Below are 26,854 nucleotides of genomic sequence, written 5' to 3' on the forward strand. Positions count from 1 at the left end.
AATGGCCAGTACCTATGACGACTATTCCCTATTTCAACAATCAGAACAAGATACCCCTGGATATCAGCTGCTGGATAATAGAAGCAAGATGTCTTGCTTGTAGATTTCCCCATGACATCTGGAGTACCACAACAACAGAATGTAGCCTAGACACGTTTAATGTGATCCAGCAGGTCTCTTATCTTCTTAACAGTTCAGATGTTACATCGGCTTACGCATCAATGAAATATAGTACCTTCTATTTTAAGTATTCCGAAATATTTATGGACTCTGAACATGATCCAAGACAACATTTATCTATTTCAATTATTTTTATGTAAACTTTCTAAAAGCTACAGTTAAGAACTTTTCAACTTTTTCAACTGTGCTACTCACTTCAGTGAAAGACTTCAACATTAAGTTTCTAACCAATATGATCATAATTGCAATTTAATAAATATTTTCTTCGATCTGATTTTTTTCCACCTCAATCACCAGTATATTCAAACAGAGGCATATGCTCTTAATTTAAACTAGCTTTGAAAGAGGCTTCTTTTTAATGACATAGCAGATATTTCTTTTCAACTGTAACTTATGGTTACCATTCAGAGAACCTGTAAAATACATGAAAATACACTCACCCTCATTTCCCTTTCTATGATACTATCTTCAATGGAGAACATTTCAGACACAGGCCTCTCCTTCATTGGCTCTTTCTTGACCCGTTCTTTGACACTTGTGAGGTCTGGCTCAGAGACTGATGGACCAAGGGAAGATCCATTCATCATGCTCTGATCAGTCCGAGATATGCTAATTGTCCTGGCTGGTCCTGACTTCACCACCTTGGCTCGAGACACAGCCCGTGGAACGTTACCCATTTGTTCATTCCGCAGAGCTCCATTGCTAATACTTTTCCTGGGACCAGGGTATTCAGGAGGAGGTTTGTTAGGTATTCGAGCCAAAGCAGCTTGCAACTGAGCACTATACTCCACGTTTTCATGTAAGGCTGCCATGGAAGGCACAGATTCTGATGCTTCTTCCTCATCTTCACTTTCACTGCTGTGGATCAGCATTGTAGCATCCGAGAAGGTCTTTTTGTGATGGTAATGAGGGAGCTGCTGAACCTCATGCCCTCTTTGCACCACTTCCTCTGGCTGCATCTCATTGCGTAGGGTATTTCTGCGTGGCAAGGGAGCATTTAGGCTTTTTAAAGCCATAGCTTCCATTCCACGCACCATATTACTGATCACTTCCAAACTGTGGCGTTTGTTGATGGCTGCATGATGTTTGGCTGCCATAAGAGGCTCACTCACTTCCTGTAGCGACTGGTGGACAACAGGAGCACTATCTTCTTGGAAAGTCTTCACTGAAAGCTGCACTTTCCGAGGGACCAGGTCAGGACTACTGCCAGTGACATACTTGTGGCGGTGACTTGCTAGGTCAGGTGTACTGGTAGCAGGACGTGGACGTGGATAGGGTGGTGGTGGCCTGAAAAGGTAGTTCTTCAGTACGTGTGCAGGGCCACATCTCTGATTGTTGGGGAGCTGCATATTGGCCAGCTCTGGAGTGCTAACTGTATGGGAAATGGCACTAACTGTCGGTTTTGCCTGCAAAGCATTCATGGGATTCACTTGCTCAGAAGGAGTCACATGTTTTTTATAAGTGCCTTGAGGCCCATATGCAATGGTATAAGAAGGTCTCTCCTGAATTTCTGGTTGACTGTATACAAGGTCTGTGGGTTGGCTGTAAACATGAGTGTTCCCAATGTTGAGGTTCCTCAAAGACTGGCTTTGGCTATCAGTGTGAATCACTCCTCTTTTCATTTGCCTCATTACAGTGTCATAATCTGGGGTTGGCCTATATGAAGGGACAATTATTGCACTATGTCTATGGCTTGGTATGTAATCTGCTCTCATGATGTCACTTCCAGGGATACTGAGGTTGGAGGACACTGGAGAAGCTTGAATGAAATTCTGCGAATGGTTGAGAGAGTTCATACTTTGGGCACTGCACACGCTGCCATTTGGGACACTGCCATTCAAATAGCTGAAGTCCATTGCGCATCTGTCCAAGCTAGTCTGAGATCTATAGTAAAACATGTCTTCATTTCCATGAAAAATGCTATCTGTGTGTAGGAAAAGTAGAAAATGAATGGAAAATACAACAAACAGGCTAAAGAAATACGTAACTGATAGAAAAAGTGATGTAAAAAAAATATCAGGGCTACATCTCAGTTTCGACCATAGCAGTCCCACTGCATAAAGACTCTTCACTGATGCCCGTGGAACAGGAAATTTTGGAGTTCCTCACATTTCGGAATAGCAATGTCAACAAGCACAGAAACTTGGGATCATTGTCTTTTGGATTGAATAAATACTGTTATTGTCACTATTCAATAACGTTCTTGTCAGTGAAGAATTCTAATATGCACAACATGGGAAAGCTTTGTATGTTCATCCATCTATCCACCCACCCATTCAAAAACTGTTTCTTTTTCCTCCTTTTTAATAGGAAGTTTACTCATACAAACATTTTGTATTCTCATCTCAGTACACGTAGGGTTCTTGATTAAAAGTTCCAATCATAATGACCATGTATTGCTGACTGCAGTTTTATTCAGAAGTATGAAATTAAAAAGAGACAGAGATGATAGGATATGTGTATTGCCCATCACTTACCTTTGTCAATATGTTGATGGGAGTAAGCTCAGAAGAATAATGGTATTTATGTTCAACTGGGAATATTCATAATTTCATTTCAGATGTTCTCTAATCATTCAAGGAAATTGGGGGGTGGGACACTAACAAGAACTTTTGTTCTCAGAAGACCAAAAATGAATCATAAGCCTTCTCTGTGGCGGCTTCCAAATTCTGGAATTCTTGACCACTAGATGTCAATAAGCTCCCTTGAAGTTTTTAGATCTTCAAAGACTAGCTAAGTTTTATTGGTATCCATCTTGGAGAAAGAATTGATTGCTTGTTATAATTTTGATTTATTTCAACTGCTGATTTTATAATTTCAAGTGTTATAGTTTGTCCAGAGTCGTCTATATTAAAAATTGTAAAATAAATAAATAAATGTTCCAATTTTCCCTTGGACTCTTTAAGGCAGGGGTGTCAATCTCGATTTCACTGAGAGCTGCATCAGGGTTATGCTTGACCTCGGGGGGGGGGGGCAGGGGGGAGTGGGCATGGCCAGGGTTGGCATGGCCAGCTTGACACCACTCGTGTCAGAGCACTCTGCCAGAGAAAATGGGCTCCCGAGCTCCGTTTTCAGCTGCAACGGCCTCCTACAACTCTCTGCCAGCAAAAACAGAGCTCATATGCCCTCATAGGCACATAGGCTTTGTTTTCGATAGCAGAGGCACTGCGGGCCAGCCCTTCGCTGTTTCTGGGGCAGCCCCATGGGCCAGATCTAAGCATCCCAGGGCCTTGAGTTTGACAGCCCTGCTCTAAGGGGAGATACGAAGGCAAATATAAGAAGGTACTTTTTCTAAACTGTAGCAAAAATAAAGCAACCATCTATTTCCAAACTTTAGGATTGAATCAGAGCTATTTTATTATTTCCATGAGCCTGTTACCATTTCAAGACATGCCTTTTATCTCTGCAATTTTAGATTTTAACACACTAAAATGGAATTCCTAAATGATTCTTATTGATGAATTATTTACTTATTTACTTCACTTTCTCTGCCATTCAGTTCAAGTATTAGCAGATCACCAGTAACCTTCCATGAGAAAGGGAGATATGACTGCACAGTAGGTATGAACTATGTATTCTGTAAATCAGAAAGTCTCCATTTCAATCGGGCAACTATGTACCTGTCCAGTGGGCCAAATACAAACATTGAGACTGCTGAGTTTAAATTTCCAATAGATTTGGAAAGGCAAAACATGAATGTAAGAGGATGCATATACTGAACAAAGATAAAAGTCATTTAATTTTTCCCTATCTTCATCCAACTGCAGGAATGTGGCCTTCTCAAATACTGACTAAGTTATAGAAACCTCATGAAAAAAAAAAGCCTATCCTTATCATATTGCAAAAAGAAAAAGCCCAATATTGTAAATTCCTTTTTAAAAAGTAAGCACTATATCTTACACTATAAGTAAGCACTATGTTGTTGCTATTATTCCCATTCCCATCACTAACCTTGTGAATTGTGAGTTTCAGTGTAGTGTTCTCCACATTGGACATGCACAGGAGGCATAATAAATGGATGCTGCCTTGGCTGAAAGTGAAGTAAAATAAAACATACACATTGGACATTTATTTACAGCAATTTTTTTCGTAATCTGTCTATAATAGCACTAGCCTTATAAACCACTTCACAGTGCTTTACAGCCATCTCTAAGTGGTTTACAGAGTTAGCATATTGCCCCCAATAATCTGGGTCCTTGTTTTACCGACTTTGGAAGGATGGAAGGCTGAGTCAACCTCGAGCCGGTGACAACTGAGCTGCCAAACTGCTGGCAGTCAGCAGAAGTAGCCTGCAGTTCTGCATTCTAACCGCTGCGCCACCAGGGCTCTTTTTACAAAACCGTTTATTACAACCAACTGTTTGTGGTTGGAGGAGTTCTAGAGTATCCCATGTCTCTTGAGCTCAGCACTCAATGCGAGATATTTACCAAAGATGATCTGCTCCATGTGGGCCGCCGTCTGATAGGGGGAGGAGAATTTGATTGTCTGTGGGGAAAAGACGGAAATGATTCTTAATCACTGTAATTCTGTAAAATACAGAAAATGTATTCTTATGCAAGTGGAATGAAAAGACTGTTACATAATGGCAATTATTATCTGTTTTGAAATGGATATGAAAATACATATACTAAAGAAAAAGGGAATATTATTTATAAAGGCGTTAACATTTATTGTCACACATGCCCTTAAAAAAAGAACTAATTTATTTAAACCTGAAAATGCAAATAATAAATTCAATAAAGCCAAACCAAACTATCAGAGTTAATTTGATATTGTTTAGGCCAATTTTCCTCCAATTAGAGCTCTTCAGACGTGTTTAACCACAAATTCTGTCACCTCCATTATTGAGGTGATGAGCATTATAGGTCCAAGATATGAAGGGTACCAGGTTGGAGAAGGCCAGTTTTGGAAAGGAAATTTAAAAAAAAACAGTAATAGCATAACAAATCACCCAACAAGATAAAGGCACTTGCAGGCTAAGAGAGAAACAAGCAGGTGAATGGAATTTCATGTTAAAATAGTAAGAAGCAGGTGGGAGGTGGGAGAAAGAACAAAGAAGCACAAAATAAATAAAAAATTCACAAGGTACAGTAGAAATAAAGTGCTTACGTGTAGAAAGGAAAGGTGGAATTCCTCATCTTACATTTTCTGATCTGGTAAATGACGTGATGTGCAATTAGAAAATACCCACTCATACCTGCCTCCATGCAAATTGCAAACAGCAGACGCAAAAGATACAGATATGGAAAACTTTGCAGCTAGAAATCATAGATCTTGGGAACTAATGCTATTAACCCAACCAACATTCTCTTTTACTAAATTCTGAAAACACTGACCCCTTTCCAGACAAGGCTCCAAAGGCAGTTAACAACAAAAATAGAATTTTTAAAAAGTAAAAAAAAAAAGACATCAAACAACATGACACCAATATCAATAAAACAAATATACCAACATCTCACATGAAAAACAAGTATTCCAGCTTCACAAATACTCTCTAAACCAGGGGTGTCAAACTCCTGGTCCTTGGGCCGGATACAATCATGCGCTGGCCACGCCTACTCACATATTAGCAAAGGGGAAAAACGTCACAATACATCACATGTAGATAACGTGACGCTGTGAGTTTGACACTCCTGCTCTAGACCATCATGTTCCCATCCAAAGGAAGAAAATTCTGAATGCTAAAGAAAATTCCAAATGCATAAAAAATTCACCTGTAAAAATAAAAGCCCTAGTTTTCATACTCAGACGGCAGGGACACCTAGAATAAAATGAATGGGAGAGGAGAGGGACTGAAAATGGAGTTGATCCATCAGCAGTGCCTCTTGTTCATTTTGCGCTTCTTCCAGTCATCTCATGCAAAATTTACTCTCACGCCATTTGTGATGATTCAAATCTGGACCACGACATCACACATTTTATATTATATATATTTTTTATTAAAGATGTACTGAGAAAAAAACTCCAAGAGCTTTCAACCATTATAAAGAAGGCCAAAATTTTAACCAAGAAAACTCAAACACTTGCTTTTGGAGTACAGATACCCATGCTTCTACCTTCATTTGAATTCTGTGGATGACTTATGACCTAGTCCCACTCTTCTGTTTGTCTGTGAGTTACTGGCATACAGTAACTGCCATTACTTTCAAGCATTAGGTTTTTTTTCTTCCTTTCATGGTGGCAATTTTTATGGAAATGAGATCACTGTGTTGTTCTACGTGACTGAAACTCATTAAGTCATCCTTCCTTATCTTCCAGAGTTAAAGGTACAGGAAAGCAAACACAAAACCAATGCAAACATTACTTCTTTCCCTCTACTCTACCACTCCCTATCTCATTTCTAGAAAATATATGCCACTGCAGGGGGCCTGCTATTTCTTATCATGCTGTCTTCTTCTACCATCGTTTTTTCTTCTTCTGAAACTGGCTATAGATGTTGTGCTTTATAATAAAAGGACAATTGTTATATACACTGCTACTGGTATCTGTCTGAATGCTACAATGAAAATAAAAACAAAGCTTCCTACTTTCACTGACTTCGCAGACTAGGATCAGGGGAACCCGGTTCTAATTCATCCTCAACCATGAACCAAGCTCACACGGGGGACTCTGGACCAGTCTCATTTCCTCAAAGCAAAAGGGCAGATAGGAGAAGGGAGCATTTACTGTATATCCTGTATAGAAGACAAGATATCAATCTAATATTTCAATTATCATGCCAATATTTTCATGTAGGAAATACCCAGTTATGAAAGCTCCACAGATGATAAATATTGATAGGACAGATATGGCAGTTCAATTTGTAAGCCAGGTTGTAAAGACAACCATGATTTCCTCTTAGCCATACTTGAAACTAATTAAACCCTAGAACACTGTTTCTCAATCTTACCCATTTTAAGATGCGTGGACTTCAACTTCCAGAATTATCCAGCCAGCATTGCCCTTAAGTATCATTTACAGAACACTCTTGAAATAGCAATAGCACTTAGACTTATATACCGCTTCACAGGGCTTTACAGCCCCTCTCTAAGCAATTTACAGAGTTAGCATATTGCCTCCAACAATCTGGGTCCTCATTTTAATGACCTCGGAAGGCTGAGTCAACCTTGAGCCTGGTGAGATTTGAACTGAGAAACTGCTGGCAGTCAACAGAATTAGCCTGCAATACTGCATACTAACCACTGCGCCACCACGGCTCAAATCACAAGCTGCTGGGTAATAATAATAATAACAACAACAACAACCACCACAACAATAATAAAAGCACTAAGTAACTCCTGTAAGGCACTTTTATACAGCTTGACTTAGAAAGCAATTCTAAAATGGGATCAAAGTCCAAGTATTTGAAAGGCACCTGCTTGCTTATCTTTGATGATTTCCTCCGTCCATTCAATCACTTAGATAAACAGTGATAGATAAATGATTTCATAGTAGCTAAACACACGAGTTTGGACACAGATGTGCATATCAAGAATCCCTCTTTCAAACATCTTACATGACATTAATCCATTTCCAAGTCTGTTGTAAAAATAAACAAAGAAAAAATAGAGCTTTCTATACCTCATTACTGCAATCTAGTGATTATCCAGATTTAGGAAGCCCTTATCAGACCTAATGAAGCATCTGAATACAACAGAGTATTTAAATGGCCCCGTACTTCAGATTTCACATTATTGTACTAGTACAGACTACTTGTATTTCTGAGACCAGAGTGACATAACTAACTGCAAGAAAATGCAGCTGATGTACTTATAGAAAAAGTGGCAGTTCAACAGAGACCACAATGTGTATAAAGTGACAGTAAGTTTTTCTTCTCCATTCTAATGCAAAGGAATATTTGCCACAGCAAGTTAATATGAAGGAAGACAAGAGGACGAAAAGCTTAAAACCAAGGAGAGATGAATATGCAGTATAGAAACCAGAAAGCAACTAACAGAAAACCTGAATATAATAGTCTTTGGCATGAGCTGCTGATTGCTTATTCCATAAATGAGAGCAGTGCTAAAAAGCACTTCCTCTATGTGGAACCAGGAGGCTAAAACAAGTTTCTGGAAACCAAATTTCTCATTCTGGTTTGTTAACGAATGTCAAGTTAGAAATTGAGAAGTCCTACAGGGCTTGCCAATAATTTATAAAGCCTTGTACAAATGTCTAAACCTAAACTGTACATTTTAGACTACAGTGGGAAACACCTGATTTTCATGCCGTTCCTTCTCATCTGTTTCATTTCAAGCATTCTTTGCCTGTCTTTCAATGAGAGATTTCCAAGACATCTACAAAAAAGAATGTTTCTTTCTTTTTTTGTATGTCGGGCATACCCATGAAGAAAACACATTATGTCTAGAGTTATAATCTTTGATTCTGCTGTATGGGCAATGAGCAGATGGAGAATAAATAATACAATGGCCTCAAACAGACAAACAAACAAACCCATGACAAATACATAAATAACCTAATCCAAAACACGACCACTCAACATTTATTGCAGCCAGCCAGAATTTCCCAAAGATATGTACTTACTCTGTGCAGATTTTGTTTTGTTTGTAAAACTTGTGCTTCGCAGCAAAGAGCCGTGAAATGTACTTGGCGTTTTCAAGGTCATCCTTTTAAAGTAGAAAAGATGGGAGAGAGAGAATAGGGAAAAAGAAGGAAAGAACACTGAATTTCACTGGGACAAACATAACAATGAGTTATATAACACTGACCGTGTTCCTCTAAAATATTCAGTAGGGAGAATGCTTTGCAGAAAAATATATTCAAAAATCCCAAGTTTAGCATCATTCAAGTTATCGTAGATCAGGGATACTAGTGCAATCTTGCCATACCATCTGGCTCAAAGACTAGGCTAAAGAATAAACAAGGCTGCTGCATTATTAAACTTGAACAGGTCTTTGCCAGTTCTGTGGCTCAGAAGTAAATGTAATTGGCTCAAAGTTTCCCAAAAGCAGAGCAGTATGAAAATGCAGAGAGTAAGTTTCTCTAAACTAGGAAATTATACATTGGGGAGATGATGTAGCCACTGGCCTGCTGAGTTTGGCCACTTCTGACCAGCTGATGGTCACTGCTCCATGGGAGACTGCTCACAGTCAGCTGGCACTGCCTTCTTTAGCCCTCCTCTCCATTCATCTACTGACAGCCAACTGTCTAGCATAAAGCTCGCACCTCAATCAGTAAATAACTAATTTTGAGTTACAGTTTTAGTGCAAAATTCAGTTTAAAATGCCTTTTGAAATAAAAGGGATGGGGATATTATTATAATAATTATTATAATTTTATTCTTCAAAAGATGGGAAGAAATGCTTTTATTATAATTTTATACTTATACTTAAAAATTATGAACTCACAAGCTGTTAAAGCCAAACATAAAGGGAGGGAATGCATATTTAACTGAGTGGTCCCCCCATTTTTCAAACTTTATTTAAGAGAGCCTTGCTGGCGCAATGGTTAGAATGCAGCATTGCAGGCAAACTCTGCCCACAGCCTGGAGTTTGAATCTGACAGGCTAGAGGTTGATTCAGCCTTCCATCCTTCTGAGATCAGTAAAATGAGGACCCAGATTGTTGGGGCAATATGCTGGCATTGTAAACAGCCCAGAGAGTGCTGTAAAACACTATGGGGTGGTATATAAATCTAGGTTGTATACAAGTCTAATTGCTATTGCTAAGTGCTATTACTATTTGGTAGGGTGAGTCCAATGCCAATTTAGCCAATTTGTATTACAGCCTCTCTCCAAAGGTAAATTGGAGACAACAAGACAGCATGACTTTTTCAATCTTGTTACACCTGGTTAATATCCCTGGAAGATGGCTCCTGCTCTTTATCATATAGAACACCTAGGTGATGTAAACATTCATCAGAATGAAGTGGAAATTCCTATTTGAGTGGTATGTTTCTCTCTGAAACAGAACCAACAAGATACTTTGCTTTGCTTCTGTGGAACCATCAGTCTACTCAAGAAAAAGTTCTAAGAAAAGCCACATTTTCTTGTTGTTTTTAGCTATAGAAGCTTTATTGCAATCTATCACTGGGATCGGAATATCTCACTTTTATCATTATTTATAATTCTGAGATTGATCTTTTATCATTTGCCTACCGTATGAAACAGCATAGTTTCTTCTTTGTTAAGCAATTCTACAACAATTGAAGACTTGTTGTGTGTTATATTTCCAATATCATTCCACCTATAGAAAAAAAAACATGGTTTAAAAATGGGTAATTTCATTGCAAAAATATTTCATTTGTGTATCCATTACACACACACATACAACACACACATACACAATTTTGATCCTTCTCTCCCAAATTACCTTGCTTTTTTTTAAAAAAATGTTTGTTTTCCTTTGGTAAAGAGATTACCTCAACTTACTGAATATGCAAAGAGCTATTGTTTTCCAGAATTCTCATACAACATTGCCTAAAAGGATTGATTTCGGGGGACATCAGTCCTATAACTATTTAAGCAAAGAAAGCTGACATAAGCTGCATGTTCAGAATATTTGGTTTACTACAAGAAGAAATATTCATAAATCATTTAAGTCAAATTGCTCTACATATAATTATGAATATGGGTAATTTTATTGCATGTTCAGTAATCATAAATCCTGATCCTCTCAGAAGCAAAGATAAATACAAATCTAGGTGTGCTTTGATGGTTGTTAGGCTTCTTGAAGGAAAAAAAATTAGCTGAATAACAAAGGAAACATTAATAAGATTGGATTTATTAATTTTTAAATATATTTTTTCTCTCTGTATAAACTACATAGTTTATGACTAATAACAAGCTAATGATATCCATAGAACACCAATACAATATAAGCAACAATATTATGATAGACAAAGCACTTTGGATTTCCATTGATTTCAGTGGATAAAGCCTTCTAAACCATAATATGTATAAATCCTGTTGGGTCAGATAAATGGGTTATCAAGTCAAGTCTGCTGCTTCCCCTGTGCAGAATATAAGGGCAATTAGTCTTCCTTACATTGTTACCCTGCTACTGAAACCAATCCAAACTTTCAAATGCATTTTGATCTACTTTTGGCCGGATCAAATGCAAAATCCCTTCAATCTTACTTTTACCTGTAGTTCACTGTGGATCTTCCCATTGAGTTCTTTAGAAAAATCCCCATGCAGAAAATTCCAAGATGAAAGTCATTTCCTTGATTGTCCTGCACAGAAAATTAAAATATACATCGAAATAACTTTAGCCCAAATTCTAATCTCTTAAAATGTAAAGTTTCCAATCTTTTGATTAAACCTGCTACGCAGTTCCAGCTTTTACTAACAGTCACTTGCATCAGATATTTCTTGGCTTGAATTGTCATATGATGCTGATAAAACAAATCAGAGGGAAAAGTCCTGGCCTTGCATGTCTTGTTAAATATAAGTCCGGCCATGGCTTGCTTTTTTTTTCTTTTAAAAGCATCCAAGAAACATTGTCCTTGATTTGCAACAATTTGTTTAGTGACCATTCAAAGTTACAAAGGCACAAAGAAAAAAGAAAAAGAGGCCTCACATTTATGACTGTTGGACATCCCCCCCATGGTCACATGATCAAAATTAACCATTGCAGCGGCTCACTTAACAACAATAGCAAATGTTATAAAATTGCCTCGCTTAGCTTAGCAACAAAAAAAATCTGGTCCCAACTGTCCTCATAAGTCAAAAACTATCTGTATTGGTGAAACTTGAGTGACCTCAACTCATTATATATATTATTTTCCTTGCCCCAATTTGTTTAATTAGCCTATACACCTTATATTTTGGCATCTCTCCCTTTGGTCTTGTGTAGCTCTGCAATGGCATTTGCTTTGGCACTGCCATAAATGGCAGTCGCCAATCACAACTACTCCAAAAGCGTACATCATAATTTTCCAATTCAAGCTCCACTCTTTTGCCCTTATGACACGCCATTGTACAAAAGGGATGGAACTGTTGTTGAGATAAAAGTTTTGCCTTCTCTTTTCTGGGTTCTTGCCAAAGATAACTAATGTGAAGCAGAATACAAATTTAGTTACAGAATTTACTTGATACAGGACAGAATTTTAAACCTCCTATACTTCCTGCATTTTGGTCAATCTGCTAAAAGTTGAATGTGGAATGTGAAAGGAGGTGTTAATTTCTACCCTTTGCTGCAAAAAGTCATTAACTTTAATGCAGACTGTCACAAGACCCAAACCACAGGAGCTAGTCAAACTTTTATTTACTTCTATCCCTCCAAGCTATTTTGAGAATTGTCCTGATTCTTTCTATCAGCTGCAGCAGAAGCAGGATTGATCTTGAGCTAGGATGTGCCTTAGGGTAGAAATGGAATTGCCCATAGCACATAAAGCAATGGCACGGTTTCATAGCCAACACAAGGAGCGGGAAAATGTGTTTCCTAAAGCTACAAAAGGCAATAATTTGAATTATTCTGCATGCACGCAATAATTATTTTTGCTACCGGGTAAAAATGTGTGAATTATCAAAGGAAAAGAAATCATATTAAGAAGGAGATTACAGGAAAAAAGTACAAAGGGAAGGTACTGATTGAATTAAAAAAAAACATGCAAGAATGTTAATTTTATTTTACACACACACACACACACACACACACACACACACACACACACACACACACAGAGAGAGATCTTTTATTCTGTGCAATTGAAAGAGGTTTGGGAATGTGCAGTTGTAATGGAGGGATTGTAGGTCAGTGCAGAGTTTTGCATTTTGAGGTTCTAGGTGCAGGGCCTCAATTCATGGGGGAATCTAAAGCAAGAAGCAAAAGAGGGCAGGAGATTTCACATGTGCCTTGATATCCTCACACGAATTATGTATAATGACCAGTCAACAAAAATCAAAACAACAGGGGACTGGACTGGTAAGATCCAGATAAGGTACCTGGACTGGTAAGGTCATTCTAATACAGATAGACCAGTCGACTGACTCAGTATAAAATGACATTATACAAAATGTGACAAAAACAGGCAAGAGCATTGGACTGGCTCAGTTTACAACTGCAGAAGAATGCAGTAAAAGTACTGCAGCTGTACATATTTTGAATATTCCTTTGTTTGTTTGTTTTTAAAAAGGGCCAAATGATGAGAAGAAAAGGGAGGAAGGAAGAAAAGTTTAAAATGTTGCTGGTTTTCTGTTTGTGAAGATTAGGATAGCCAGGTGCAACAGAGAATGGGATTCTTGCTTTATTAACAGTAATGTACATGGCCAAGTGGATTTCCCCTTTTTCTTTAACCATTCGAAGTATAAAAGACTCCTCTTTTCTGGCATCTGGCTTTCAATGTGAAACAAATTTGAGACAACCCCCCCCCCCTCCATATAGTCTAAAGAAGTACAACTCATTCTACAAGCCACCTTTTAACACTTCATGGTGCTGTGTTTGTAAACGAGATCTATCATGTGATCTGGAGTTCAGATTTGATTTACTTACCTTGTAGATGGAACAGCTTATCCTTCACTGTACAAAGAACATTTGCTAAAATGCCACAATTCCATTTTAGTGGCATTTATATGCATACTAGCTTGATACCTGTGCTTTGCTATGAAACTATGTGGTCGGCCTTAGATTTTGGGGAGGAAAATAAGGGGGAAAAAATTCTGCCTCTGCCTACCAGCATCCATCGGTATTCATCTGGCTAGTGTCCTTTCAGTGTATGAGAGAGTTTAGGGCTGTTTGGAAACTGAAACAATATTTACTGTGTAAACAAGGAGACAGCAAGGAGCCTGGGTGTGGCTTAGCTTAACTGTTCTGTACTAAAATTGCTGGGTGTTGTGAAACTAAAACTGAAACTCCTCTCCGTTTGTGTTTTGCATTTGGAACAGATTTCTTTTCAGATGGGGAGGGAGAGTAAAACTCCGTAGCATCAGAGAGTGTAAATAATAATATATGAAATACTAATGCTCTGATAGTCATTTCGAAAAATCCTTTCTTAGTGAGCACCTAGAAGCCAAGAGGAACATATGTACCAAATTTCAAGTTTGTAGGCTTTACGGTTCTAGAGATGTTATGATGATGTGTATAGCACAATTATAATGACGTGGGAAAATACCCAAACAAAGCTGAATACCATTCATACACACACACACACACACACACACACACACAGAGAGAGAGAGAGAGAGAGAGAGAGAGAGAGAGAGAGAGAGAGAGAGAGATTTCTGTAAGGGTTTTTAGCAATTTGGAAAATCCAGTGAACTCTTGTTGGTCTCTTTGTCCATTCATTCAGGGCCAGTTCAAAATTACAATGCTGACAAAAAGGACTTACAAACCATGACCATAGTTAAAGCCATTGCAGCACTGAGATGGTCACAAATTTGTTTCCTTGGGAGTGTGTCTGTCCTTATGATTGGAAGGGTGCTACAAGTCCCCCCCAACACCAGCCTATGTTCCGCTTATCTGACACACAGAGACACTAGCAATAGGCTGGCTTGAAGTAGAGGCCCAAAGCTTCAGGAGTCTCAGCCAATTGCCACTGCCCCAGCCTCTACAATATATCAATCCTAACCCTGCAACTGCCATTCAAAAATGTGACTTGCACACAAGCTGAAGGCCCATGAGAAGTGGCTCCAAGATACTTCAAGAAAGAAAGCCTAGTGTGACTGAGAGTTCAGTCACCTCAGATAGATCACACAGGCCTCCTAACATAGGGTCCCCAACCCTGGGCTGTGGCCTGGTACTTGGCCACGGCTTTTAAAACTGGGCCGTGTAAGTGGTGGGTGAGTGCACATGCACAGCTCCATTTGCACGAGTAACAGGCACTCTTCTCTCACATGCACGCTCCATCACTGAAATATGATCTCAATCTGAATTTCCCTAAACAGAGTTGTGCTTAATCACAACAACATATTAATTCTCAAAGGTAACAGCTGAGACTGGCTGCAGCAGGATTGTTTAGCCCTTAATGCTAAACAGGTAAAAAAAAGCCCCTTCTTCCTTTTCCACTAACATTTATTTATTCAGATGTTTTTACTTCACCAATATAGTATGAGCACTAACCCCTTACCTTCACAGGAAAACTTTCCTGCCCAAATCCATCTAGTCGTTCCACTTCCCTGATGTAAAGCAATTCTGCTTCTGCTGCAGAAAGGCTGCTGCAAATAAAATTAACAGAAATATCACACAGGGTTATTGAAAAGGCCAAAGATTTTAACATCCTCTTTACTTTGAATTTATTTTCTTAATCAATTTACATGGCTGCTCATCGCACAAGGTTGACTGTGGACAGCTAACTTTTTTTTTAAAAAGCTCTCTCATAATATAAAAAGAAAGAATAAAAAGCAGGTAGCAGCTATTAAGGACAACATAATAATTAGCAAATTGTATTGGATAATTACAATATTCATGTGTCTTCTATCTATCAGCTTATCCAAATAATGTAAACACACTAAATCTGAGAAAAATCAAAGGAAATATTATAATGGTGTTTCTAGATGTCATTGAGTTAACTTCTATACCATGTTTCCCTGAAAATAAGACTGGGTCTTATATTTTTTGGACTGCCAAAAAAGGTTTCGGGGAGATCTTATATTTTCCCCAATTTTTTTCCTGTACCGGGAAGGGTGGGGACAGCCAGCTGCCCCTCCCACTTAGGGCCTCCATAGCCTCACTAAGCAGCTGATCTACGCCACTTTGAACCTAAACATTCTCCGCAACACAGCTGATCTGAGCCTGCATGTTTTTTTAAACAGCCTTTTCCTGCCACGCCCTCAGCATTGCAATCCTGGGATATGCTGAAGGCTTGGGGGGTGTGTGTGTGTGTGAGGAGATACTTTTTGGCGATCGGCAGGAAAATGGGTAGGGGAATTTTCCTGCCTGCCCTCCTTCTCTCAATCTGTGCTGAACTTAAGAAAAAGCTGATGGCCTGGGGGGAGCCTCTTCGGCAATCAGCACCTGATCAGAGTGGTGTCACGAGGCCCCCCACCTGGCCAATGTGACAAATGGGCTCCCTCTTAGTGCCTCCTCTCCCATGTGAAATAATGGCCTGTGCGGGCTCCATCTATGTGGCCATGAAGTGGGATTGGCATGGCCAGTTCTTGCCTGCACCAGTGGCGGCCAGGATCGAATCAGAGCTGCCGCCAGCTGAGATCAGCAGGCCACACTCAGTGAGCTGGAGGCGTCGCCCATTCACAGCTGCCACCCAGAAGGAGAAGAGTGTGCCGAAAAGGCTTCCCCCAAGCCTTCAGCCTTTTCTTAAGCTCAGCACAGACTGAGAAGAGAAGGGCAGGCGGGAAAACCCTCCTCCCCATTTTGCTGCCTGGGATACGCTGGGCTTAGAGGGGAGCCTTTTCAAAGATTGGCAGGAAAATTGCAAGGGAGATTTTCCTGCCTGTAGTCCTGAAACCTCTCTGCTACTTGGTTTGGGGCAGACAGCTGCGCAGCTTGCTCAAATTGCAAACAACCTAGGGATTTGGGTGGCCTTTTCGTGGCCAGTATGCCTGCAAAATCCCTGGTTTCCTAGACTGGCGAGGCTCAGTGTTTGGGCTCTGGTGCACTCATCTCCCCCTGAGTGGTGGCTGTGTGCGTGTGACACCTCCAGCTCAACAAGTGTGGGAGAGGAGGCGCTATGGGGGAGTCTATTTGCTGCATTGGCTTGGTGGGAGTCGCCCACGCAAGTGCCAGGCCTTGGAGCACCATCCTGAGCAGGTGCTGAGCTGGAGGCGGGGGAGAGTCAGTCCCCTTACCTGGTTGCCTGCCCTCCGCCATTCCTCAACTGTGTGTGTGTGTGTGTGTGTGTGTGAGAGAGAGAGAGAGAGATATGGTGTAGAGGAAACCCTTTCAAACAGTGTTGTCTGCAATTCTTGTTACTCCACTTCATCGTTTCACTGTCTCTCTCTCTCTCACACACACACACACAGAGAAGGCATTTGATTGCTTGAAAGAGACAGTATGCTCTTTGCTTCTACTATAAGCACATGCATCCCATAATCTTTCAGAATTGCCTGCCTTTTCTTCCTTTCCTCAAGCAAAGCTACTGAGTAGAGGTGGTGGTGGGGGGATTCTATTCCAATGGGCCGCATGGCTTTCTGCCTCATCACTGGAAACATGTCCAGGCACCCAGAGGGACAGAACTCAGCTGATCCATGGGCCAGGATTAAGAGGCCAAGGTGACCAGGGAAGGGAAGGCCTGCCTCCTGGACTGGCCACACCCAACTCCTTCACTTGGGCTTAGTTTGGAGTAGGCCTTATATTAAACTTAACCCCCCCCCCCAAAAATCAGGGTAGGGTTTACTTTCAGGGTAGGTCATATTTTGGGGGGGAAACACAGTATCTGATTAAGCTAACTGGGTATTTCAGTGTACTATCTTCCACTCATCAGCAAATAGCTTGAGGCAGTCTACCACTTTACACTGACACCTTACCAATATTACAAGGACAAAAACATGTACACCCCTTATAATCAGTAATTTGCATGAAAATTGACAAAATTCAGAAATATTCAGCCAAAACCCTCATATCACAGCAAAATTAATGAAGTTTACCCCAAAGTGGCCAAATGCCTTTGAGAAATCTTGCAAGAAGAGCATCAGAGAAACTGTGTGCCTTCATTGTTCCTTTCCTTAATCTTTTACAAGTCTCATTTAACTAACATGACTGACATGGGAACAGACGTTCTTTTCTTGAGACATGAAGTTCCATGCAACATAAAGTTAGTGCACAAGTTAGAAAAATAGCTAATTGTAAGAAAAAGCCTATTGGCTGAATAATAATTCATATTGACAACAATGTAATATTAACAATTTGGGAACCAAACCTATGATTTTTGTGTTCCTGGACTACCTTCTGAATCAATTCTTCCAAAATGGCTTCATTTTGAGTCAAATCCTGCAAAATAAATTGATAACAAAGAACTGTGTTTATTATGAATAAAGGAATTCAAAGAATCAATGCCTTTAATTTGCTTTTATTTATGTAGACAATTTGCATTCCCCCCCTTAGTCACACAGCTATTCTAAATTAAAATATCAAGAAAATAACAGTTACAAACAAAAAGAAATTGAATCACTAAAAGAGTACAGGATGCACAAAGGGGAGGTTAATAACACATACTATTCCTCACAAAATTATCATAAGGGAGCAGAGCCTTCTTATGCTACCCAGGTCTTTTCAGAAGCCCAAATGGGGCTTATTGGACCATATTGATCTCAGGGAACACCCTATTCCACAGCATTGCTACAGAGAAGGTATGTCACCTAAAACCCACAAGGCAAAGTGATGGAACAAACTAAAGCAATGATGGCGAACCTTTTCGGCACCGAGTGCCCAAACTGGAATGCACGTGCATGTGTGGGTGCTGGAGCTCTGGAAACCAAAAGACCGCCTGTTTGGGGGGCATTTTTGGTGTCGTTTTCAGACTGTTTGGGGGGCCATTTTTTAGGCCAAAACCAGCCCGAAAAATGGCCTGAAAATGTCCCGAAAAATGTCCTGAAAACAGCACAGAAAATAGCTAGAAAATGACCTGGGAAACAACCTGAAAAACGGCCTGGTTTTTGGCCATTTTCTGGAGTTCCAGTGCTTGTGAAGTCCAGCTGGCTGGCGTGCATGTGTAGGCCCGAAACCAGAAGAGCAGCTGGCGATGGTGCGCATGCCCACAGAGAAGGCTCTGCATGCCACCTCTGGCACACATGCCATAGGTTCACTGTTACGGAACTAGAGCTTCAAATTTTAAGGAAACTTTCCTGCAATCAATTATTGGCTTGTGTAGCTGTCTTTCATTGGCTCCCAAGAAACAAAATGATTCAGTTACATATACAAACACAAAGTTACATTAAATCGAACTTTCTAACACGTCAAGATCAATTTGGGAATGGTAGAAGAGTGAAGAAAATATTCAAATATTCAAAACATTAAGGGAGGAAACAATTAAAGAATTCAAATAGGCCTACAAACTAAATGAACAAACATGAACTGTATCAGTTGAGTGCAAGGGGCAGACAGCTCTTCCTTGAACAATCTTTCCTGATAAACATTTTAAGCAGACCAACAGAAAACCCCACCCCATAAATAACTAAGTAAGACACTTTAAATTTAGCCATACTTTTGAAAACCATCTGACTTTAAATACCTACGTACTATCTGTACCCCAAAGCAAACTTTAAAGCAGTGTTTTTCAAAGTGGACAACTTTAAAATGTAGACTGGCTGGGGAGTTCTGGGAGTTGAAGTCATGCATTTTAAAGCTGTCCTAAAGGGTGAAAAATCAGACAAAGGCAGAAAGAAATCAATGTACTTCAAAACCAGTCCTCTTAAGCCATGCTTGTTGCAAGGCAAACCAGCAACTGCTATCCCAAAGCATTAACCATTTTACTGGGAAAACAGAAAAAAAGAATGTGGAAGATCTTTTTTTACTTGCTGGCCATGTATTATATGACCAAAAGTACTGCAATCTATGTTATTTGAAAGATGTCATACCTATATTACCTACTAACCATAGGGTGTCATACCTATAATAACATGAAGAACCATACCTTTAGTGTTAAACATGGTCTCCATGTGCCATATAGAAAAACGCTTGGTACAATGATACAAATAAAGCATACATATCTTTCTTTCTTTCTTTCTTTCTTTCTTCCTTCCTTCCTTCCTTCCTTCCTTCCTTCCTTCCTTCCTTCCTTCCTTTCCTTTCCTTTCCTTCCTTCTTCCCTCCCTCCCTCTCTCTTTCTTTTTCTTTCTAATTACTGTGGATGGAATGCTCCACAGGTGTGTATTTATACTTAAATCAAAATGCCTGACTTCTTGTTTGCTGGGGCCTCCCTGTAATATTTGTTCCTGACACTGAAAAATGTAAAACAGTGTGAATGAAAAATGGAACTGTACGTGCCTGTACATAGCTACACACCTGCGAGCTGTTCTGTGTACATAACTTTGTTCTTTTCACTGCTGAAGAAATGTTGTTTCACATTTTCTGAAGCAGTATGAGATAAAATAAAACAGAAGTGCAAAATACAATGCAAGTTGTATTCAATTCCCCTGTGCCCACTCAACAGGCTTGTTATTAGTTAACTAAAATAGCCCTTATATTTAATTTACTACAGTGGTCAGTTATTGCTAAAGAACAAGGCTAGCTAAAGTTACTGCTTAGAGCAGATTGGATTAGCTACTTGATTAATGGATTGTCAGCATGTAAAAATAGCATCATTTTAACTTCAGAAGATACGCAGGAGTTTGTGGACAACGAGATTTACTTCAAATACTAGGTATGATATAGTGATTATATCCACTATCTGTTTCAGAGTACTAGAGACACCCATCAAAGGTTAATATTCAGGTCTGGGCACCTATCCACTGCATGACAAACAAATCACTTTTTTTTTTTAAGAGAATCACAACCATTCTACAAAGTATGTTCCATATTCTCCTGACCTTCTATGGAGGTGGACGTGGAGGTTTCAACAAATTATATAAGAAGTATCTTAAAGAAAAATGATACATTCCTTCCAAAAGAATGTTAACCCACCCTTATTCTTCAAATCTTTGTAAGATCGTTTGTATGGGGAGTTCTACATTTCAAAGAAGGGCTGTTTATTATCATTGGTGTAAATGATTGACTTGAAATTACCCAAAGCTGCTAAGAGATAGGTAACTTTGTAGGCCTGGGGCATGGGAAATATTTTTGTACTGTTTTTTGTTTTGTTTTACTATAGAAAAAATATGCACCCTAAAGCTGTAATAGGGCACGTGGGTTGGGAAAATTTTTTATTGTTTTTTTTTTTTTTTTTTTTTTAAAAAAATAAACCAAGTTTTGATAAAGCAACAATATATTGAAATATAGTCCATATCCATGTAGACGTACTTTGTAATTTCCATGCAGTTTTTTTTCCACGCAGGTTCTACATACTCATTTTCACTATGTCTCGATCGCTAAATACACATTATTGCTTATAGCAAAGTATAGAGTTACGCCTTTTTTCATTTGAAATTGTTTATATAGAAATAGGAATGATTTTGGCAAAGAGAAAGTAGTACCCAAAGCTAAGAGGATTGCCTTTCCATTTCCAGCCATGATCTTGGAAACACAGCTACAAACAATAGAAAAGTCCCCGTTGCCGTGTTTGTTTTAAAAAAAATGAACATCCATAGACATGCAGGAAGATTTTTAAGTATTGCAAACTTAACATTCCTGATTTGACACATATGTTAAGAGCACAAGGTGACATTCCATATGCTTATTACAAACGCTTTGTAAAATAGGCAGGAACTGAGTAACGATAGATTACAATCTGAGTCACCCCAATATTAATCCAACACCTTAACCATTATATCACAATAACTCTCAGTTTATAATTCACCTTACTTCCAGGATCTCAAGTAAGCATTTGTGATGACCCAGGGTGGGATACAAAAGCAACAACGTCACAAAAACAGGTGAAGTCCCTTTAATTCCTTCAACTTGGCTTCAAAGGTCCAATTATCTTTGACTGGAGAAAAAACTCCCCCACAAACAGTTGTGAAAAGAAAGAACTTCCGTTCAAACTCAAAATACATATAAATTATAAATAGAAAAAAAGAACACAAACCACACTGAAGCAATTGATGAGACAAGGCAGGATAAGGGCTTGAAAATATCCACAGATATTGAAATACACACTGGGAATTCAGATAAGAACTGACAAACTAGAAATATTTTCATGTTTTGCTTCCAGCACTGGTCCATGCGCAGTTTGTCCTTTTAAACAGTCCTCACAGCTGCAGCCCATGAAGGGGATCAAGGCCCTTTCCTCCCCCGTAGACCACACCATTCACGTTTCTCCCTTATCTGCTCCTCCTTGCATGCCCTAGGACGAAGAGCGGATGGGCCTGGGTTTTCCTCTGAATGCTCAGACGGCCTGTGCCCTTCCCCAGTTTCCTCCACAACCTCCGGAGCCACACTCCCACTCCCTGTTGGCTGTTCCTCCTCTCCCTCTGAGTCAGATTCTAACAGGAGCATGACAGCATTCATAATTCCTCCTTCTCCTTCCAGTAATCATAAACCTCACACAACGTTGATACAGATATGTAAGGTTTTCAACAACTTCATCACTAGACTACATTGGCTCCCCCAATATGAAAATTCCTTCATTTGCACCACATTTAAGTTCAATATTATTTCTAATCTCTGTTCCATTTTTACTGTGGATACTTGATTGTATTTTTAATCCACACATGGGAATTGTCAATTTGCCACTAAAGAATTGTCTCTTTTGATTGCAGTGAATACAAATTCAATAAATAAATACATATAGAATGGATTGTGGGAAGATGGGGAGTTCACTCACCATAGGAAACAAAACATACTGTCGGAGATCATGAGATTCAAAATGAGGGTAATCTCCAAAGCCAGCTGGATGGGAAAAAGAAAGAGGAATGAGAAATAAATTGCTTCAGCTTTTACTGCATATGGAATTCTTTCCTAAAAGGTACTTCAACAGCTTAACCTGGAGGAAGCAGGTTGAAATCCTTGACTATGAAAACACAAAACCATTTGCCCCATCTAAAAAGTACAGTCATGAGATCATTGGGGCTTGTATTCATTTTTTTTTCTTGAAGGGGATTTAGATCTTTCAAATAGATGGGGCAACAAAAATTCATACTTGAATTCCTTCCTTTCCCTATTTTATACATTAACAGTGCTGGATTATTCTTTGGAAGCAGTAGTGACCTGTTGTAATCCTGTGGTAACAGAAATAATTTCCACTGTATACATGCTTGAACATTTCCAATGGTTCCAAAGTTTTTGATGAAAAGTGGACAAAAGTAAAGGTTTCATTATGTTAGTGGAAGTCTTCCCACTGGTCAATTGACTTCACCCTATATTTTACTTGCATTTAACATAGAATGACATTCCTATAAAACATTTCCTTTGCTTTATATAAGTTTTGGAATTGGAGAAAAAGAGTGAAAATACTTCTTAAAGTATGTAGTCTTAAAAAATATTCTTTCACAATATTTTTATGAAAGATTCTCCATTTCTCTCTTTTTAAACAGTTTCATACTTAAGAGAGAGGGGCAAAATGCCCAGGAGCTTTCTTTCTATTTTATTTGAGTCAAAGTCTTCTTCTTCTTCTTTTTCTTCAGCATTTGTCTCGCGCCGGGCGAGGTCCGCTAATGTCCTTGAGTACTGCTTCCGCCTCTCTGTCTGCCACGTGTGTCGGTATTTGAGTCAAAGTCTGCCAAAGATTTTCAATACTGGAAATTCCCCTTATGAATTATTCCAAACAAAATATTCCTACAAACCCACAAGGGAAATTTGACATTATATTATTTTGTTTTGTTTCACATCATAAATACACATTTTTAAAAATAACCAATAAATACAAACTTGTTGAATACACTAAGGAGGTATGTATATAAACAATAAAAATGATATAGAGTACTAAAGAAAAGCTTTTAGGAATTTTCTGTGTTTCAGTCAAGAACAATAGTTTAAAATAAAAATGTGAGCATATGAATTTATGAATGCTCATATCGTTCTGATAATAAAGACATATTTCATTTCAATCCATAATCAAGGTTTTGCAAATACGACTTGAGAAAACATACCTCATTTAATTGATACATGGAACAATGATTTCATATGTGATAGAGCTGTAGCTAATTTGAGAGATGCAAACATCCTATTTTATACTAAATATTTATTTATGATGTTGAGAAAATAATTCACAATGTTTAAAGACAATGAATTAGTTAAAATTTTGATTAGTAAGAACAAAGCAGAAGCAGAAACCACCTTTTTTCCTAATTTATTCCCCTTAACCATAGTTAGCAATCTATAACTTTCCAAGTTAGATTTCTGAGTAACTTTAATTAGTCTTCCTCTAGTGTGTAAAAGTGTGAAGGGAGTTTGCAAGCCTGGGCTTTATAAATGTGGTAGGAAACTTGTTATGTTTGTAAAATCCATTGCTTAAACACATTATATTTGCAGAAATTCATGTAAAATATATGAGAAATGGTAGAAGCAGAACAGAGATAGCGTAGCTAAAGTGATACATGACCAGCCTTCTTTTTAACTCACTTTCTAATGCTGCAGTGCTGGAGGAAAAAAACATGAACTATGAATTCAAGCCCCATCCTATTTATTTCTAACCCTGATCCACTATCCTTTTTCTAGTGCAGTTCACTAATAAATTTGAATGAGTATCCCACTTATGGCATTAGTACAAAAATAATTATTTGCATGCTCTGTTAGGATATCATAAGGTCTCAAACTAAAATGCATCTTAACTATGATCTTCATTCTCTGTGTCTTGCAAGAATCCTAAAAATTTCCACTTCAGTAAACAGAGAAAATGGCTCATTCAAATGAATAAGTCATTCATTTCAGGAATTATTGCCACTTAATGCCACTAATGTTTCCAAAATATACAATATTATGCTTTTAAGAATGAAATTCAGTGTCAAAATTCTCCCTAGGGGGTTGCCATCTCTGGTTTAATAGGAATATATTGTTATACTTAAATAAATAGATAAGAGGGGAAAGAATGGGCAGATGTACTCACTGTACCTTGAGCTGCCAATGTAGCTTGAACAGCCAATGCAGCCAACCTTATCCCTTGTTCAAAGGAAGATCGCAATCGTCCATCAATAACATCTTTTTTTACTTGAAGATAATACTGGTACCTGCGAACAAAGGACAGAACAGAATGAAACCGAGGGTACCTGAACATTTTTTGTTCTCCATAAGTTTTAAGTATTGATAGGGTTGTTTAGTTCTGTATAAGGAATATTGAAGGTGATATTTATGCCTAAACCAAGTAGACAAGGATGACTATTTCACCATGACCAAAAAAGTATTATTTTTTTAATGGCATATCTGCATGGCAGTATTGATAGGGTTTGGACAATACCATCTCTTAATTTTGGAGAACATGCACCCTGATACCGTCTTAGTCTTTTCTCTACTGAGGTCCCCATCAGACAGTACCACCAGAAATTAAAAGCAAAACTGGGTACCAAATTAATTGAGAAGCATTTGTTAAACATAACAAATGGGTGAATGATGTAATATCTATAAACAGGTTAGGAAAACTGACTTGTTTATGTCCTTGGATATAACTGAAAGAAAAAGAATCTGCCTTTACAACACTGTTTTATGAATTTTTCAATTTCTGTTAATATTGTAAGGTGATCCTGTGATCTTCTACAACTAAGATGTTAGTTTGCATATGCAAAAAAACTACAGGAAAGTCTATAAAAAGTAAACTCAACATGTATTAAGTATGCTAATCAATTTCAATTTCTAACCAAAAGTATTACTTTTCATAAATGCCCTTTTCCTATCACCATGACTCTTAAGAATATATTGAATTGCCTAAAAGAAACTTTCATTAAAATTAATGGGATTTATTTTTGAGTTGACATGAATAGATTTACACCACTCATCAGTAACTCAATTAGAGTAATGAAAATGTTTCACTTTTTAAAGAAAAGTGTTGCCAATTAATCAGATAACTTTTAAAATAACCCACTTTTTAAAATTGGTTGAGGGACTTATTTTTGCAAGCTTTTGGCTTAGTTGATACAACCTAACACAGAGGTTCACAACTTAAGGTTCCTAAAACTTTAGATGTGACCCCAAAGCCCCTAAAAATTGTAATTTTTAAAATGATAAAAGGGGAGAATTATTAGAAACATGAGAGTTAAACTTTAATTTAGTTTTTGTACTAGTCACAGCCACTTTCTATGGTACTATTACTTGCAAATCCAAAGGCTCCGTTTTTTTAAAAAAAGCATAATTTTTAATTTTAAAATAATTGATTTTATTTGATTCAATTTAGATACTATCCAACTCTAATTAATTCTTGGCAGTTCATAAATAAAAACACAAAAACAATACAAACCAAACTCAATATTGCTCTGGACAAAATAATAATAGTAATAAAAAACTGATATTCTTCCCTAAGAATTTTATTCTGCCAAACACGTTCAATATTGTAATTTTAGGTACCTATACAGAATATTGCATTAGAAAAAGATACCACTCAGGTACCAATCAAATTAGCCTTGCTCTTTTGTGTGTTTCTCTGTATGTGTGTATTTTGCCACAAACTCTTGCCCTGCATACATGATAAAGGTGGACAGAACAGGATAAAACATAAAGATGTATTGCAATGATCACTGGAGTGTTTGACCACATTTTTGAGAGAGTAGTTTCTTATTATAAGATGAACATAACTTGATATCTAGAAACTCAATTGATAAACAGCTTTGCTCTCCTTGTTATAAAATCCAAAGTCAAATCCTATACAATCTCTGAAACAGAGGCACACAAGCATTGGCCACTAGACAGCACTAAAGCTCCAATAAGCCTGGCTTCTCCAGGTTGTAACAGTCATGGCATTATCACAAAGAAATGCTTCAAATCATCACCGTTCACTGAAAAAGAAATCCTGGACGCTTTCACAGAATGAGAATTTCCCAGATATTTTAAAGGCTTTTGAAAAGTATCCAAATGACAGCATGACAAATGACAAAAAGAAAAACACCGCAGCGTCTACACAACTCCTTGTTGAGTTTCTTTTTTTTTTGGGGGGGAGAATGGGGATGGGTTTAAAAATTATGTTAAGTTATAGATCAGGGATGTCAAACTCAATTTCACTGAGTGAAAATCAGGGTTATGTTTCACCTTGGGGGGCTGGGGTGGGCGTGACCAGCTCTACATCACTTGTATTGGAGGTGCCTGTGGTGACCTGAGCATTCTGC

At 38.4% G+C, this 26,854-nt stretch overlaps 1 protein-coding gene across 2 annotated transcripts in view; it reads right to left on the bottom strand.

Annotated features, from left to right (window-relative positions):
* Positions 1 to 26,854, bottom strand: part of PTPN14 (protein tyrosine phosphatase non-receptor type 14) — a 135,129-nt gene that overhangs the window by 25,062 nt on the left and 83,213 nt on the right. Inside the window, exons 4-13 of one of the 2 annotated variants that reach the window (XM_087933363.1) lie at positions 24,657 to 24,772; positions 22,432 to 22,496; positions 17,932 to 18,002; positions 15,184 to 15,268; positions 11,261 to 11,349; positions 10,274 to 10,361; positions 8,701 to 8,783; positions 4,608 to 4,665; positions 4,132 to 4,210; positions 621 to 2,104 (exon numbers count right to left, since the gene is read on the bottom strand). In XM_087933363.1, the coding sequence (XP_087789489.1) occupies positions 621 to 2,104; positions 4,132 to 4,210; positions 4,608 to 4,665; positions 8,701 to 8,783; positions 10,274 to 10,361; positions 11,261 to 11,349; positions 15,184 to 15,268; positions 17,932 to 18,002; positions 22,432 to 22,496; positions 24,657 to 24,772 (2,218 nt within the window). Of the gene's footprint in view, positions 1 to 620; positions 2,105 to 4,131; positions 4,211 to 4,607; positions 4,666 to 8,700; positions 8,784 to 10,273; positions 10,362 to 11,260; positions 11,350 to 15,183; positions 15,272 to 17,931; positions 18,003 to 22,431; positions 22,497 to 24,656; positions 24,773 to 26,854 lie in introns of both variants that reach the window. The other variant, XM_026695759.2, reaches the window with a different exon arrangement.

The sequence above is a fragment of the Pseudonaja textilis genome, chromosome 1, assembly GCF_049901715.1.
Source record: "Pseudonaja textilis isolate UNSWEBS1 chromosome 1, rPseTex1.2, whole genome shotgun sequence".
Classification (NCBI taxonomy): domain Eukaryota; kingdom Metazoa; phylum Chordata; class Lepidosauria; order Squamata; family Elapidae; genus Pseudonaja; species Pseudonaja textilis.